The sequence below is a fragment of the Oncorhynchus nerka genome, linkage group LG3 (assembly GCF_034236695.1).
Source record: "Oncorhynchus nerka isolate Pitt River linkage group LG3, Oner_Uvic_2.0, whole genome shotgun sequence".
NCBI lineage: Eukaryota > Metazoa > Chordata > Actinopteri > Salmoniformes > Salmonidae > Oncorhynchus > Oncorhynchus nerka.
Window position 1 is genome coordinate 75,518,249 of NC_088398.1, and position 19,888 is coordinate 75,538,136.

The 19,888-nt window shown below is 42.7% G+C and overlaps 1 protein-coding gene across 1 annotated transcript in view; it reads right to left on the reverse strand.

The window, feature by feature from the left end:
- Positions 1-18,467, reverse strand: part of LOC115113465 (collagen alpha-2(V) chain-like) — a 69,860-nt gene extending 51,393 nt beyond the window's left edge. The window contains exon 1 of the mRNA XM_029641152.2: positions 18,226-18,467. Within this exon, the coding sequence (XP_029497012.1) occupies positions 18,226-18,316 (91 nt within the window). The 5' untranslated portion in view covers positions 18,317-18,467. The remainder of the gene's footprint in view (positions 1-18,225) is intronic.
- Between the last annotated feature and the right edge of the window lie 1,421 nt (positions 18,468-19,888).

Genomic DNA, 19,888 nt, shown 5'->3' on the forward strand with positions numbered 1-19,888 from the left:
GTTGATGTTATGCTCACTAAAAGTATTCGCGATGGCAATTAGAAGGCAATTAAATTGTTCCCAACAGAAAACAACATGTGGATCCACTTTGAGCTCATATTTACAGCATGAGTCCAAAATATGTACTTAATAATACTTCACTCACTCAGGCTTTTTTCTTCTCGGTAAATTACTGCTTTCAAGATGTTTGATCCCTGAATATAGCCATCAATCTTTGTTATTAATGGCTGTTGTATAGGCTAATACCGTATGTATACATGCCATGTTCTAAATGTCATCTAATGTCATCTAATGTGGAATATGTCACATCTAATGTGGAATATGTCACATCCAATGTGGAATATGTCACATCTAATGTGGAATATGTCACACCTAATGTGGAATATGTCACATCTAATGTGGAATATGTCACATCTAATGTGGAATATGTCACATCTAATGTGGAATATGTCACATCCAATGTGGAATATGCCACATCTAATGTGGAATATGCCACATCTAATGTGGAATATGTCACATCTAATGTGGAATATGTCACATCTAATGTGGAATATGTCACATCTAATGTGGAATATGTCACATAGGCCTAACCTGACATCTCTGTATAAGAAATGCAACACTGAGGTTTTCAAAGTGTTTTTTCATTCAAACGTACCCATTAGCAGCCCAGTTCCTTCAAATCATAGAAACTCTGGTGAAATCATCCAATTTAGTTTCCTGGTACCCATGACTCAAACATTTCACTGGTCAGACGTTGACATTGGTCTGGCTTACTGTGTAGTCTGCTTGTTGGCGTGGGAATGGACATCTGGTGGGTGACTGTCTGACACACAGTCCTACATTGTGCTGAAAGAATGCACTCATTTTCAGGATGGTTTATTTCCATGGAGGATTTCTTTATGGCCCATGACACAGTCCAGCAGGAATGACCCTGATTCATATTGGCAGCATGCTGAACTGCATGGTTTTGCAGAATCTAAATTCCCTCCTCTCAACATCTTAACGTCTTTAAAGAACTCTCGTACACCATTTCACCAGAGAATCAACTTGTGTGTATGTCTCTCTCTGTGTGTGCGTGTGTGTGTGTGTGTGTGTGTGTGTGTACATGCAGGTGTCATTACAGCATCCATGACTATGTACACGAGGTAGTACAATTTATTAATGGTTAATCATGCCACAAATCCATTGTATAGTAATGAGGACCAGAAATGCATATAACATCTATTTTTTTCATCCCATCTGATACAATCTACACTTCACAGCAATCGGAGCTTGACTTGGATCTGCTGTGCTGACCATGTAAGTGTATATGCGAGGGACATTAAGAGAGACGGTCATACTAGGAAATGTCAGAGAAGTATTCTGCACTGTTACCGTTGGACTATTAAAGGTTAAATAAATCAAAAATATTTAAGAATAAAAATATAACGAGTACTTTTGGGTGTCAGGGAAAATTATTGTGTAAAAAGTACATATTTTCTTTAGGAATGTAGTGGAGTAAAAATAAAAGTCCAAAATATAAATAATAAAGTAAAGTGCAGATACACAAAAAACTACATAGGTAGAACTTTAAAGTATTTTTACTTAAGTACTTTACACCACTGGTAGTATTATAGTGGACACAGTACAGCAGCTATTCAAGGCTTGACTCAAGTCCAAGGAATTCTCTGAACCGGAATTCCAAATCACCAGAAACATCCATTAGGCAGATCTGTTCTGGGATTTGACCAGGAAGTCTAGAATCATGCATGCTGTTGTTTATAAATGCAGTGACTCTCAAAGTCATGCAAACACAATTTACAGTTAATGTTCACAATAACAAAATAGCCAACATAAAAGTGCTTCAGAGAAAATGAGAGGTCCTAGGGTACTCTTGAAAGGTTCATATATTTCCCATGCTACCTGCCATTGGAACCCTTTTCACTTGAGCATGTAATCTTTCACCTGTGACCTTTCACCTGTCATAAACTAAGGAAAACAGACAAGCAACTGGCCTCCTATTTAAAGATTTTCTTTAAGTAGTTGAACGTAGTTGTTAAAGCCAATAACATCAATACTTAAACGTTAAGCGAACATGGTGGACAAGCTGAGTTTGAAAGGAGCTAACACATACTATATTAACACATACTATACTAACATATAATGTACTAACACATACTATACTAACACATACTATACTAACACATACTATACTAACATATACTGTACTAACACATACTATACTAACACATACTATACTAACACATACTAAACTAACACATACTATACTAACACATACTATACTAACATATACTGTACTAACACATACTATACTAACATATACTGTACTAACACATACTATACTAACACATACTATACTAACATATACTATACTAACACATACTGTACTAACACATACTGTACTAACACATACTATACTAACACATACTATACTAACACATACTATACTAACATATACTGTACTAACATATACTGTACTAACACATACTATACTAACACATACTATACTAACACATACTAAACTAACACATACTATACTAACACATACTAAACTAACACATACTGTACTAACACATACTATACTAACATATACTGTACTAACACATACTATACTAACATATACTGTACTAACACATACTATACTAACACATACTATACTAACATATACTATACTAACACATACTGTACTAACACATACTGTACTAACACATACTATACTAACACATACTATACTAACATATACTGTACTAACACATACTATACTAACACATACTGTATCTGAACATCTGAATAACTTAGACATGCTTCCATTCCTTTCTATCATGTCCCTGACTCAGCCAACTGAACCACATGATGTCCTTCCGGGTACTGTATTTGCTCTGCTGCTAGGACATTGTGGGCTAGAGAAGGACCAGTAGAGGAGACACACGAGAGAAGGACCAGCTATCGTCAAGGAATCAACCTCTAACCCACGTCAGCTGTCAATCAAGTTTCCTACACGACAAGAGCATGGAACCTAAACATGACCACCATGACCATTGACACCCACTAGTCATTGCAGGCAGCAACCATAGACCTTAACCACAGAGTAAAGCCTAGAATTTAGGTTTGTGCAGGCTGCTTGTAGTCAAACATCAGGCAGCACATGGCCCACAGACGGCACAGTACAGACAAGCAGCTATAGGAAACCACTTCTGACATCATGCTGTACACTCAGTATCCAACAAGTATAATTTAATATCAACAAGGTTTCATAATTGCATTTATCAATTCAGGAAAGTATCTGTTTAGTTGTGTCGCAGACCTGGGTTCAAATAGTGTCTAAAATATTTGACTTCTGGGCAGGATTTGCACTTTTGGGACTATTCCATTGGTTCCATTATGCCAGGCAAGCACAACCAAGTACAACTAATGTATTTGAAAAAAAAAATTACTATATGAACCCAGGTATGTGGTGCTGACTCACGTTCAAGACAACTTGGAACTCAAAACTCTCAAATATCCGACTTAGTAACTGGTTGTAGAAAGATGAGGTCTGAGTTTCCCACTTGGAAAGTATCAGAATCAACCACTAGGAAGTTCTATGGAAAAAAGCGTACGCACATTTTTACTTGAAGGTTCAGAGGTTCCAATTAGTTTTGAACGCATTGAACCCGCGTAGGAGAACCTATCCTAATGTGACATCATAGCATGTCATGAATTTGGAGGATCTAAACCAATTACACCAGTCTTTGAAATGGTCACCAGGGGACAGATAGAGAACATGCTCGGAGGAAGAGAACAGTATATTTAAGACCGACAACCTCCAGCGGATCAACTCCAGAGGGCAGACGTCCTTCTCCTCCGACAAAATACAACCAGCTGTATAAACATTCAAAACCTGCAAAGGCAACTCAAAACAACAGACGCACACCGTTCGCCAGCAAGTCTGCGTTTGTGTTCTTGAACAAGGCACACGCTTACAGACCATCTCGTCATCATCTACATTTCCTAAAACTGGACAGGTTGTTGAGTTGGTCACAAAGCTGATTCAAAAGGAAGTGCCACTCAGAGCTGACTGAGAAGGAAGTGCCACTCAGAGCTGACGCAACATGTGAGAGAGCTTTCAAAAATGATAATTTTTTACTTTCAAACCATGGAGTCTTGAGGATGGAAAGAGGAGAGGGGGCTCCATCCCTCAGGCGTCCCACAGCCCCAGGCCCCAAGCCGTACCCTGACCTACCGCGTCTTACAGCTCTATAACTTCACCCCCTAGCCTCCCTCCCTCCTTTCAGCTAAGGCTTGTTTTAATATTTTCCAAATACTGCCAAAGCAACTATTTTAACATCTGGAAATCATCCCCCCTCCACTCCCCTGTTTGCTGATGCTGTCATTTGGTAGTTCCCATGGAGCGGCCTCATTGGCACGAGCTGTATTAAAAATCTATCATTTCCAATGAGTCCTGCACATTCAAAGCCATGGGCTATCATGCCAGGCAGTTGATAAAACATGGATGTCTGGTATTCTGGTTGAGGTGTAATCCGACCCAAAGCACAATCTGGATTTCTTTTGGTCCGTAATCAAGTCATAGCGCAAAAATGCAGCACATGGTTCCAATCAGTCCCACGTCTGGTGGACTTCATGTGTTTGGACATTAGCTTTTGGGGAAAAAACAGCCCATTTCTTGTGATGTAAGTAACTGATGTGGCAGCAACAACTGGAACCAATTTGCGAGACAAAGTGACCTAATATATGTAGGTTTGTTGATTCAGAATACCAGCTTTGTTTGCCTCTTTCACATTACCCAGAGAGAGAGAGAGAGAGAGAGAGAGAGAGAGAGAAAGTCAACAGTCATCAGTCTGGCATTTGTCTTCAATAAATACCAAAACGTTTATTAAAAACACCTAAGACCAAAATCTAATATAAACACATGTATAAGTAAGTAGAAAGAACACATGCTCCACAAAGATGAAATGGTCTAGTTCCTTTGATGTACAGTGTTGTGGCCATCTTTGAAGATATTTTACAGGCGTGTCAGTCTTCCCGTTGGGAGGGGGAGTGTTCACACACTAACATGTTTTGCATGGTTTCTCACTGGTCCACTGCTGGGCAAGAACCACTACAGTGATCCATGGTATTATGAGGGGTACATGGAGGGCTATTATGTAACATGTTCTGCATGGTTTCTCACTGGTCCACTGCTGGGCAAGAACCACTACAGTGATCCATGGTATTATGAGGGGTACATGGAGGGCTATTATGTAACATGTTCTGCATGGTTTCTCACTGGTCCACTGCTGGGCAGTTTGACGTCACTTATTAAGCCTCTCTTGATGGTATATGGATGGGTGTTATGAGGGGTATATGGATGGGTGTTATGAGGGGTATATGGAGGGGTACTATGAGGGGTATATGGATGGGTGTTATGAGGGGTATATGGAGGGGTACTATGAGGGGTATATGGATGGGTGTTATGAGGGGTATATGGAGGGGTACTATGAGGGGTATATGGAGGGGTACTATGAGGGGTATATGGCTGGGTGTTATGAGGGGTTTATGGAGGGGTACTATGAGGGGTATATGGATGGGTGTTATGAGGGGTATATGGATGGGTGTTATGAGGGGTATATGGAGGGGTACTATGAGGGTATATGGAGGGGTACTATGAGGGAGGGGTATATGGAGGGGGTATTATGAGGGGTATATGGAGGGATATTATGAGGGGTACATGGGGGGGTATTATGAGGGGAATATGGAGGGGTATATGGATATGGAGTGTTATGAGGGGTACATGGGGGGTATTATGAGGGGAATATGGAGGGGGATATGTATGAGGGGTATATGGATGGGTGTTATGAGGGTACTATGAGGGGTATATGGCTGGGTGTTATGAGGGGTTTATGGAGGGGTACTATGAGGGGTATATGGATGGGTGTTATGAGGGGTATATGGATGGGTGTTATGAGGGGTATATGGAGGGGGTACTATGAGGGTATATGGAGGGGTGTTATGAGGGGTATTATGAGGGGGTATATGGAGGGGTATTATGAGGGGTACATGGGGGGTATTATGAGGGGAATATGGAGGGGTATTATGAGGGGTATATGGATGGGTGTTATGAGGGGTATATGGAGGGGTATTATGAGGGGAATATGGAGGGGTACTATAAGGGGTATATGGAGGGTACTATGAGGGGCATATGGATGGGTGTTATGAGGGGTATATGGATGGGTGTTATGAGGGGTATATGGATGAGTGTTATGAGGGGTATATGGAGGGGTGTTATGAGGGTACTATGAGGGTATATGGATGGGTGTTATGATGGGTTTATGGAGGGGTACTATGAGGGGTATATGGATGGGTGTTATGAGGGGTATATGGATGGGTGTTATGAGGGGTATATGGAGGGGTACTATGAGGGGTATATGGAGGGGTGTTATGAGGGGTATATGGATGGGTGTTATGAGGGGTATATGGATGGGTGTTATGAGGGGTATATGGAGGGGTACTATGAGGGTATATGGATGGGTGTTATGGACGGGTATATGGAGGGGTACTATGAGGGGTGTTATGAGGGGCATATGGAGGGGTACTATAAGGGGTATATGGAGGGGTACTATGAGGGGCATATGGATGGGTGTTATGAGGGGTATATGGATGGGTGTTATGAGGGTATATGGATGAGTGTTATGAGGGGTATATGGAGGGGTACTATGAGGGGTATATGGATGGGTGTTATGAGGGTATATGGAGGGGTATTATGAGGGGTATATGGATGGGTGTTATGAGGGGTACTATGAGGGGTATATGGATGGGTGTTATGATGGGTTTATGGAGGGGTACTATGAGGGGTATATGGATGGGTGTTATGAGGGGTATATGGATGGGTGTTATGAGGGTATATGGAGGGGTACTATGAGGGGTACTATGAGGGGCATATGGATGGGTGTTATGAGGGTATATGGATGGGTGTTATGAGGGGTATATGGATGAGTGTTATGAGGGGTATATGGAGGGTACTATGAGGGGTATATGGATGGGTGTTATGAGGGTACTATGAGGGGTATATGGATGGGTGTTATGATGGGTTTATGGAGGGGTACTATGAGGGGTACTATGAGGGGCATATGGATGGGTGTTATGAGGGATATATGGATGGGTGTTATGAGGGGTATATGGATGGGTGTTATGAGGGGTATATGGATGGGTGTTATGAGGGTATATGGATGGGTGTTATGAGGGTATATGGATGGGTGTTATGAGGGTATATGGATGGGGGTTATGGAGGGTATATGGAGGGGTACATGGAGGGCTACTATGAGGGGTATATGGATGGGTGTTATGAGGGTATATATGGAGGGGTACTATGAAGGGTATATGGATGGGTGTTATGAGGGGTATATGGAGGGGTACTATGAGGGGTATATGGATGGGTGTTATGAGGGGTATATGGAGGGGTACTATGAGGGGTATATGGATGGGTGTTATGAGGGGTATATGGAGGGGGAGGTACTATGAGGGGTATATGGATGGGTGTTATGAGGGGTATATGGAGGGTACTATGAGGGGTATATGGATGGGTGTTATGAGGGGTATATGGAGGGGTACTATGAGGGGTATATGGATGGGTGTTATGAGGGTATATGGATGGGTGTTATGAGGGTACATGGAAGGGTATATGGATGAGTGTTATGAGGGGTATATGGAGGGTACTATGAGGGGTATATGGATGGGTGTTATGAGGGGTATATGGATGGGTGTTATGAGGGGTATTATGAGGGGTACATGGAGGGGTATTATGAGGGGAATATGAAGGGGTATTATGAGGAAGGTATTATGAGGGGTATATGGAGGGGTATTATGAGGGGGAATATATGGAGGGGTATTATGAGGGGTATATGGAGGGTTATTATGAGGGTACATGGAGGGTTATTATGAGGGGTATGGGGATATATGGAGGGGTACTATGAGGGGTATATGGAGGGGTATATTATGAATATGAGGGGTACATGGAGGGCTATTATGAGGGGTACATGGGGGGTATTATTAGGGGTATATGGAGGGTATATTATGAATATGAGGGGTACATGGAAGGTATATGGAGGGTAATATGAGGGTATTTGGAGGGTAATATGAGGGTATTATGAGGGGTACATGGAAGGGCATTATGAGGGTATATAGAGGTGTATTATGAGGGGTTTTATAGAGAGGTATAAATTAGGGGTATTATGAGGGGCATTATGAAGGGTACATGGAAGGGTATTATGAGGGGTACATGGAGGATGGGTATTATGAGGGGAACATGGAGGGGTATTATGGGGGGTATATAGATGGGTATTATGAGGGGTACATGGAAGGGTACTATGAGGGATATATAGAGGGGTGTTATGAGGATATATGGAGGGGTATTATGAGGGGTACATGGAGGGTGTATTATGAGGGGTACATGGAGGGGTATTATGGGGGTATATATATGGGTATTATGAGGGGTACATGGAAGGGTATTATGAGGGATATATAGAGGGGTGTTATGAGGGATATATGGAGGGGTATTATGAGGGGTACGTGGAGGGGTATTATGGGGGTATTATGAGGGGGGTACATGGAGGGTATTATGGTGGGTATTATGAGGGGTACATGGAGGGGTATTATGAGGGGTACATGGAGGGGGTATTATGGGGGTTTATGGAGGTGTACATGGAAGGTTTTCATGGGGGTATTATGAGGGGGTATTATAAGGAGTATTTGGAGGGGTATTTTGAGGGGTACTATGAAGGGTACATGGAGAAGTATATGTTGGGTTAAATGGAGGGGAATTATGGAGGGGTATATGGATGGGTGTTATGAGGGGAATATGGAGGGGTATTATGAGGGGAATATGGAGGGGTACTATAAGGGGTATATGGAGGGGTACTATGAGGGCATATGGATGGGTGTTATGAGGGGTATATGGATGGGTGTTATGAGGGTATATGGATGAGTGTTATGAGGGGTATATGGAGGGGTGTTATGAGGGGTACTATGAGGGGTATATGGATGGGTGTTATGATGGGTTTATGGAGGGGTACTATGAGGGGTATATGGATGGGTGTTATGAGGGGTATATGGATGGGTGTTATGAGGGGTATATGGAGGGGTACTATGAGGGTATATGGAGGGGTGTTATGAGGGGTATATGGATGGGTGTTATGAGGGGTATATGGATGGGTGTTATGAGGGGTATATGGAGGGGTACTATGAGGGTATATGGATGGGTGTTATGACGGGTATATGGAGGGGTACTATGAGGGGTGTTATGAGGGGTATATGGAGGGGTACTATAAGGGGTATATGGAGGGGTACTATGAGGGCATATGGATGGGTGTTATGAGGGGTATATGGATGGGTGTTATGAGGGGTATATGGATGAGTGTTATGAGGGGTATATGGAGGGGTACTATGAGGGGTATATGGATGGGTGTTATGAGGGGTATATGGAGGGGTATTATGAGGGTATATGGATGGGTGTTATGAGGGGTACTATGAGGGGTATATGGATGGGTGTTATGATGGGTTTATGGAGGGGTACTATGAGGGGTATATGGATGGGTGTTATGAGGGGTATATGGATGGGTGTTATGAGGGGTATATGGAGGGGTACTATGAGGGGGTACTATGAGGGGCATATGGATGGGTGTTATGAGGGGTATATGGATGGGTGTTATGAGGGGTATATGGATGAGTGTTATGAGGGGTATATGGAGGGTACTATGAGGGGTATATGGATGGGTGTTATGAGGGGTACTATGAGGGGTATATGGATGGGTGTTATGATGGGTTTATGGAGGGTACTATGAGGGGTACTATGAGGGGCATATGGATGGGTGTTATGAGGGATATATGGATGGGTGTTATGAGGGGTATATGGATGGGTGTTATGAGGGGTATATGGATGGGTGTTATGAGGGGTATATGGATGGGTGTTATGAGGGGTATATGGATGGGTGTTATGAGGGGTATATGGATGGGTGTTATGAGGGGTATATGGAGGGGTACTTTGAGGGGTATATGGATGGGTGTTATGAGGGTATATGGAGGGGTACTATGAGGGGTATATGGATGGGTGTTATGAGGGTATATGGAGGGGTACTATGAGGGGTATATGGATGGGTGTTATGAGGGGTATATGGAGGGGTACTATGAGGGGGTATATGGATGGGTGTTATGAGGGGTATATGGAGGGGGTACTATGAGGGGTATATGGATGGGTGTTATGAGGGTATATGGAGGGGGTACTATGAGGGGTATATGGATGGGTGTTATGAGGGGTATATGGAGGGGTACTATGAGGGGTATATGGATGGGTGTTATGAGGGGTATATGGATGGGTGTTATGAGGGGTATATGGATGGGTGTTATGAGGGGTATATGGATGAGTGTTATGAGGGGTATATGGAGGGGTACTATGAGGGGTATATGGATGGGTGTTATGAGGGGTATATGGATGGGTGTTATGAGGGGTATTATGAGGGGTACATGGAGGGGTATTATGAGGGGAATATGAAGGGGTATTATGAGGGGTACATGGAGGGGTATTATGAGGGGGTACATGGAGGGGTATTATGAGGGGAATACGGAGGGGTATTATGAGGGGAATATGGAGGGTTATTATGAGGGGTACATGGAGGATATTATGAGGGTATATGGAGGGTACTATGAGGGGTATATGGAGGGTATTATGAATATGAGGGTACATGGAGGGCTATTATGAGGGGTACATGGGGGTATTATTAGGGGTATATGGAGGGTATATTATGAATATGAGGGGTACATGGAGGGGTATATGGAGGGGTAATATGAGGGTATTTGGAGGGGTAATATGAGGGTATTATGAGGGGTACATGGAAGGGCATTATGAGGGGTATATAGAGGTGTATTATGAGGGGTTTTATAGAGAGGTATAAATTAGGGGTATTATGAGGGGCATTATGAAGGGTACATGGAAGGGTATTATGAGGGGTACATGGAGGGGTATTATGAGGGGAACATGGAGGGGTATTATGGGGGGTATATAGATGGGTATTATGAGGGGTACATGGAAGGGTATTATGAGGGATATATAGAGGGTGTTATGAGGGATATATGGAGGGGTATTATGAGGGGTACATGGAGGGGTATTATGAGGGGTACATGGAGGGGTATTATGGGGGTATATATATGGGTATTATGAGGGGTACATGGAAGGGTATTATGAGGGATATATAGAGGGGGTGTTATGAGGGATATATGGAGGGGTATTATGAGGGGTACGTGGAGGGGTATTATGGCGGGTATTATGAGGGGTACATGGAGGGGTATTATGGTGGGTATTATGAGGGGTACATGGAGGGTATTATGAGGGGTACATGGAGGGGTATTATGGGGGTATTACGAGGTGTACATGGAAGGTTTTCATGGGGGTATTATGAGGGTATTATAAGGAGTATTTGGAGGGGTATTTTGTGGGGTACTATGAAGGGTACATGGAGAAGTATATGTTGGGTTAAATGGAGGGGTATTATGAGGGGTATATGGAGGGTTATTATGAAGGGTACATGGAGGGGTATTATGAGGGGTGCATGGTGGGGTATTATGTGGGGTACATGGAATGGTATTTTTGGGCTATTTGGAGGGGTATTATGAGGTGTACATGGAGAGATATTATGAGGGGTATTATGAGGGGTATATGGAAGGGTTTTATCACAGGTATATGGGAGGGTATTATGAGGGGTACATGGAGGGGTATTATGAGGGCAATATGGAGGGGTATTATGAGGGGTATATGGAAGGGTATTATGAGGGGTGCATGGAAGGGTATTTTTGGGCTATTTGGAGGGGTATTATGAGGGGTACATGGAAGGTTATATGGAGGGGTAATATGAGGGGTACATGGAAGGGTATTATGATGGGTATATAGAGTGGTATCATGAGGGTATTATGAGGGGTACATGGAAGGGTATTATGATGGGTATATAGAGTGGTATCATGAGGGGTATATTGAGGGGTACATGGAAAGGTATTATGAGGGGTATTATGAGGGGTACATGGAAGGGTATTATGAGGGTTATTATGAAGGGTACATGGAGGGGTATTATGAGGGGTATACGGCAGGGTATTATGATGGGTATATAGAGTGGTATCATGAGGGGTATATTGAGGGGTTTTATGAGGGGTACATGGAAGGGTATTATGAGGGGTATTATGGGGGTAACGGTATTATGAGGGGTACATGGAACGGTATTATGAGGGTTATTATGAAGGGTACATGGAAGTGTATTATGAGGGGTACATGGAACGGTATTATGAGGGTTATTATGAAGGGTACATTGAGAGGTATGTGGTGGGGTACATGGAAGGATATTTTGAAAACACAGTATAAGTGTCCACTAACAAATATATTATTTCATTATTTAGGTATTTTTTGGGTTGGAACTCCGAACTTCTTGCATTTCATCACATTATGCCATGAGGATGAGAAAAAATGCTGCAGTTTCAAAACTAATTTCCTGCTACTATACACATTTTGCCATGAGGCTGAGAGAAAATGCAGTTTTAAAGTATCTGTCCAGTGAAAACTGTAATAGTTAATATTCTGATAATTAATACCCAAATAATTGACTCACCCTATACTCATGTTTATTTCCAAAACTTAAATTGCAAAAAAAAAAATGCGTTTACATGTTGTTTCCTCATAGAGGATGATGTCCTGAGGAGGATGAGCTGGCCAATCAGCGTTCTACTCACATTCATATTTTTTTTATGACTGGTATACGTCCACACCATTCTGTTGTTGGGATACGCCCACAACATTCTGTTGTTGGGATACGCCCACAACATTCTGTTGTTGGGATACGCCCTCACCATTCTGTTGTTGGGATACGCCCACACCATTCTGTTGTTGCGATACGCCCTCACCATTCTGTTGTGGCGATACGCCCTCACCATTCTGTTGTTGCGATACGCCCTCATCATTCTGTTGTTGTGATACGCCCACAACATTCTGTTGTTGGGATACGCCCACAACATTCTGTTGTTGGGATACGCCCTCACCATTCTGTTGTTGGGATACGCCCACAACATTCTGTTGTTGGGATACGCCCACACCATTCTGTTGTTGGGATACGCCCTCACCATTCTGTTGTTGGGATACGCCCACACCATTCTGTTGTTGGGATACGCCCACACCATTCTGTTGTTGGGATACGCCCACACCATTCTGTTGTGGCGATACGCCCTCACCATTCTGTTGTTGGGATACGCCCACACCATTCTGTTGTTGGGATACGCCCACACCATTCTGTTGTTGCGATACGCCCTCACCATTCTGTTGTGGCGATACGCCCACACCATTCTGTTGTTGCGGTACGCCCTCACCATTCTGTTGTTGTGATACGCCCTCACCATTCTGTTGTTGCGATACGCCCTCACCATTCTGTTGTTGTGATACGCCCACACCATTCTGTTGTTGCGATACGCCCACACCATTCTGTTGTTGGGATACGCCCTCACCATTCTGTTGTGGCGATACGCCCTCACCATTCTGTTGTTGGGATACGCCCACACCATTCTGTTGTTGGGATACGCCCACACCATTCTGTTGTTGCGATACGCCCTCACCATTCTGTTGTGGCGATACGCCCACCATTCTGTTGTTGCGGTACGCCCTCACCATTCTGTTGTTGTGATACGCCCTCACCATTCTGTTGTTGCGATACGCCCTCACCATTCTGTTGTTGTGATACGCCCACACCATTCTGTTGTTGCGATACGCCCACACCATTCTGCTGTTGTGATACGCCCACACCATTCTGTTGTTGTGATACGCCCACACCATTCTGTTGTTGGGATACGCCCACCATTCTGTTGTTGTGACCATTCTGTTGTTGTGATACGCCCACACCATTCTGTTGTTGTCACCATTCTGTTGTTGTGATACGCCCACACCATTCTGTTGTTGGATACGCCCACACCATTCTGTTGTTGCGATACGCCCTCTGTTGTGATACGCCCTCACCATTCTGTTGTTGTGATACGCCCTCACCATTCTGTTGTTGTGATACGCCCTCACCATTCTGTTGTTGCCCTCACCATTCTGTTGTTGTGATACGCCCTCACCATTCTGTTGTTGTGGATACGCCCACACCATTCTGTTGTTGCGATACGCCCTCACCATTCTGTTGTTGGCGCCCACACCATTCTGTTGTTGTGATACGCTGCTGTTGTGATACGCCCACACCATTCTGTTGTTGTGATACGTTGTTGGGATACGCCCTCACCATTCTGTTGTTGGGATACGCCCCTCACCATTCTGTTGTTGTGATACGATTCTGTTGTTGCGCCCCTCACCATTCTGTTGTTGTGATACGCCCACACCATTCTGTTGTTGCGATACGCCCTCACCATTCTGTTGTTGTGATACGCCCACACCATTCTGTTGTTGCGATACGCCCACACCATTCTGCTGTTGTGATACGCCCACACCATTCTGTTGTTGTGGTACGCCCACACCATTCTGTTGTTGGGATACGCCCTCACCATTCTGTTGTTGTGATACGCCCTCACCATTCTGTTGTTGTGATACGCCCTCACCATTCTGTTGTTGTGATACGCCCTCACCATTCTGTTGTTGTGATACGCCCTCACCATTCTGTTGTTGTGATACGCCCTCACCATTCTGTTGTTGTGATACGCCCACACCATTCTGTTGTTGCGATACGCCCTCACCATTCTGTTGTTGTGATACGCCCTCACCATTCTGTTGTTGTGATACGCCCTCACCATTCTGTTGTTGTGATACGCCCTCACCATTCTGTTGTTGTGATACGCCCTCACCATTCTGTTGTGGCGATACGCCCACACCATTCTGCTGTTGTGGCGATACGCCCACACCATTCTGCTGTTGTGATACGCCCACACCATTCTGTTGTTGCGATACGCCCTCACCATTCTGTTCTTGTGATACGCCCTCACCATTCTGTTGTTGTGATACGCCCTCACCATTCTGTTGTTGCGATACGCCCTCACCATTCTGCTGTTGTGATACGCCCACACCATTCCAACACTGAATAGCTGCTTTTGAACTTTTTAACATACTTCATTAACATTTTTGGGAAGTAAAACTATTTAATTCAGATTCTAATCAATTTTGGCAATTTTCCATGGAAAACTGGAAACATTGGACAATTCCTTTAAAGGTTGACTTTGGGCAAAACTTTGGCTACAGAACTGCCATTTATTACTGATCTCTACAGCTTCTGTCCAAAAACAAATCCTCTGAAATGACATCATATTCCCCCCATCCCCCATGGCAATTTTGCCTATGTTCACAAACTTGCTTGTTACAACTTGCACACTACATACTTTTATTATGCAGTGAAGACCTACCTATGTCAGAAAAATGATTGTGTTTTGTTTGTATGTGTTAGTTCAAAGCTTAGACCTCTCGTTTGTCATCCGCAAGTCTATCAAGAATTTGAGACCATTGCGCAAGCACATTTCCAACACGTGTACACATATGACATTCATTTAAAACTGTTCAAAAAAGGATTTCAAACATTTGCTCTAAACATGTTTCCAGTCTTCAAAAGTTCATCTTGAACTCTCCCTTTCAGAAATCTAACCAGTTTTGGAAAATATCTTTAATACCCTCCACAATCTTTTCTTCTTCATGGTTACAGTCTCTATTTTCTAGAACAGATAAATATTACTGTTGTGTTCCAACTTCTCTGAGACAGAATGTCTGTTTGCAATTCCTCACTTTAATCAACATTCAACCACACTCCATTATAAGTCGCCATTTTCCATATAAAAATCTCAATTAAATCCAGCTACACTGCTTATTATAGATGAGGGCATAGAGGGCGATGTATGATTACTATGCTGAAAACATATCTTGGACTATTATTCTACAATGCATTTACACTTTTCAAAAATAGCTTTTTCAATTGTGCAAAATAACATATTGAATCATTGGATGTCTCTAGAGTTTTACTCAGCAGCACATCAGCCTATTCAGAAGCTGGTCTCTTGTCACCACATTACATACTTCACTTTTCATAACATTTCAATCTAATTGCAAATGGAAAGTCTCGTTCTGAATCAACCAAGTTTGAGTGGTTCTTGAAATGACAAAGTTCTAAATACAGGGATTTGTTGCTGCTATTCTAAGGACTAATAAACGCTTTGGAAAAATAGGATGGCCTTTCTACTCACAATGACATAAAGTGGCTAAAACCTCAACTGTACCCCATACTTAACTCAACATAACCATTCAATGATAACCATACCCTAAAACATTTCTCAAAAGCAGAGCTGACTCGTTTTTCACTTAGTTGCGGGAATTTGAGAACTTTTCCGCTGCTTTGACAGGATTGAATTAGAATGTTCTTCTCCCTAGGTTGGCATCATTAATGTTCTGTGGGAACATGAGTTCAAGTTCTCTGTGCCTCGTTTCATGTGGACAAATGTGATAACCTTGGCCTCCACCCTGAGCAGAGACCAGACAGGGAAACGACTAGTGGGACTAGTACTCTGAAATCCAATAGAATGTAAGGGACATAACTTTCCTCTGGGGGGGGATTCGTCACCAGTCGTCCATTTTGAAGAGGCATTAGATCAGGGGCCCTACATAAAATATGTCGTCTTTCGAGAATATTAGGTTTAGGTCCTCCTCTGGTCAGGCTTTGTAGATGAACACCTATTCTTATAATACCTAAAGTAGTCCCATGTTTTACTGGAAGATATGCCTCTATTGTAACAGTATTGTCATAATGGTAATTAACTCAACATAAAATGTGCAGACATGTTGAACATGATTACGCTTCATACATGCTCAGATGTGAGAGGCTTCTGTTCATTTCACCACAAGGGGGAAACAAACTCCAATCGAGCCTTTAGCTGGAAGTCAAAAAGATTGACTTGACAGCACACTAAAATCAGGGGCCACTCAAGGGCCACAAAGGTACTTTCAGTAGCCTGTTTTATGTATTTTGCTCTCATGACATCATAACATTCCATGACATCATAATATTACAAAAATCTGTAAAAGAAGACACGACATCACTAAAACAATAACACTCAAGTGTTTCAGCTTTGGGTTTTAAGTGTTGGCCACCTAGTCTGTATAGGCTGCCTATACACTCTTAGGAAAAAAAGGTGCTATCTAGAACCTAAAAGGGTTCCTTGGCTGTCCCCATAGGGGAACCCTTTGTATAACCCTATTGGTTCCGCTAGAACCCTTTTGGTTCCCTTTTGAGTTCCATGTAGAACCATTTGCACAGAGGATTCAACATGGAACCCAAAAAAGTTCTACCTGGAACCAAAAAGGGTTCTCCATGGGGACAGCCGAAGAACCCTTTTGAACCCTTTTTTTCGAAGAGCATAGAGAGCTCTAATGACTCAGTGAATCCAACACCATTTGCCCCTTATCCGGCTCCTCTCCTCACATCTGCCCTGCATTAGAATGCAAGCTGTGTTCCCTCCAAGACGTGTGGTGTTGAAATAGTCTCGGCAGATGTAGAATACAGAGGAAAAAACATCTGCTTGTTGGTGACAAGAGAGTTGAGGAATAAAGTAAGTCCTGAGGCACTCCTTTTCTCTCACAGAGCTTTCATCTGACACCTTAGAGGAACATGTAACATCATTGGCATTTCACTAACATATGTTCATACAGGACACTACAGAATCTTACTGAGAGTTTATTTTCCCATTTAGGATAATCCACACTATGAAGTTACTCTCACCTCTTTTCAACCTTTCCAAAGTTGGAACGAATCTCAGAGAGCCTACCGGCTGAGGTCTGTCCCAATCATCCTTTAAACAAATCTATCTTGCGTGTTCCATGCCGTCACTCTGTCCTCAGCTGCTATCCATTAGAATGCAATAAAAAGAAAAACCCCAAACAAGGTAACGGTGCACTTCATATTGCCTTGCTATTTACTTTGGCAAAAACATATCCATCGTAATAAAGAAACTAATTGATATCTGTACGTCCAACACTTCTCATTAGCAGAACACTTCAGAACTACCATAACTAAGTAAATCCAACAACTTAAAACAAATGAAGCTCTTCACAGATTAGTGTAAAAATTCAACACCAGAGAAGTCCTAGTCCAACAAGCTCATGTTAAAAGTTCAACTCAGCATGCAACCAGCACCCACACTCTTAACGTTATACCAATCAACTTTAATTAAGTAAGCATTAATATAAACAAGCAGTGAGGTACTTACCACTGTTTCCATCCTGGCATTTCACAAACAAAACTTGAGTCACAGAGACAACCAGAAAAAGGCAAATCCTTGAATACACAAAGCTCATCATGTCTATAGGAAAGACATGGGCTCTCCTTGTGCGCAAAGTGAGGTGAAAATGTACAGGGTATCACTGTACCATGTACACAGAGAACACTACCAGTAAAGCAGCGAGTAAGACAGACCCAACCCAGACTGCACCAGTGCTTTTTTTGTGGGGAAGAGTTAAAGCTTTAAATGAGAAGAACGCTGGCAACCCTAATTTTCCTCCCCCTCTTGTCAGCCCTCTCTCATAACCATCCACTCACAGGCATTTGTGTTTTTGTGAAAACTACACCCTTGTTTACAAGTTCCCATTATTCTACTGATTCTTGTGTTACTTTGTGTTCTCAGTCTAAAACAATTGAGATCAGAATTAGAGCAACGATAGGAAGAAACAGATAAGAAAAGCTTTGTTTGTCACTGATTTGATTTACCCCACCCCCTCCCTGGACTGGTTGCTAAGCAGGTCTGTTGAAGTACTGTTTTATGGGTTGAAAGGCAACTTTTTTATTAGAAGAATAAGAATACATTTTATGGCCCAAAGTCTCTGTGGAAAGGTGATGGGGAACCTGAACTGCTGGTGTGGTTGAAGTTGGGAGTGAGATTTCTAGATTTTTAGGGGGGGGGGCGCACATTTATAAGTGATAAATCAATGTATTAATTATTAATTATTATTCATGTATTAATTAATTAATTATTTCCATATTTGTTCTTTATCATGATGATTGCGAACATACTCTGATGTACAACAACAACATTGGGAAGTATTACACTGGAGAGACAAAGCATCATTGAGATTATGGGTTGATAACGGTAGCCATGTTGGTAAGAACAACCAGGTTGAAATGTTAGCCAGGACTCAATCGTTTAAGTAACCATCCAGTGAAAATCTCACTTGTAAATATTTGTATTCTGTTATGAATTCTCAGTTGGTAGAACATGGCTCTTGCATTGCCAGGATAGTGGGTACAAATCCCCATCACCACCCACCCTTACTTAAAAAAGATATGCATGACAGTAAGTCGCATATGTTACAGTATTATACACTGAACAAAAATATAAATGCAACAACTCAAACTATTTTACTGAGTTACAGTTCATATAAGGAAATTCATTAGGCCCTATAAATTTCACATGACTGGGAATACAGATTTGCATCTGTTGGTCACAGATACCTTTAAAAAAGTTAGGGGCGTGGATCAGAAAACCAGTCAGTATCTTGAGACATAGAGCCGAGCATTATTATGCATTATTATGCTGAAACATGAGGTGAAGGCAGTAGAATAATGGCACGACAATGGGCCATAGGATCTCATCACAGCATCGCTGTGCATTCAAATTGCCATTGATTAAATGCAATTGTGTTCCTTGTCCATAGCTTATGCCTGCCATACCATTACCCCACCGCCACCATGGGGCACCCAAAAAACGCCATACTGCCTGGCACAGTTGAAACCGGTAATCATCCGTAAAGAGCACACTTCTCCAGCATGCCAGTGGTCAGCAAAGGTGACCACTGAAGTCAGATACGACTCCAAACTGCAGTCAGTTCAATACTCTGGTGAGGGCAATGAGCAGGCAGATGAGCTTCCCTGAGACG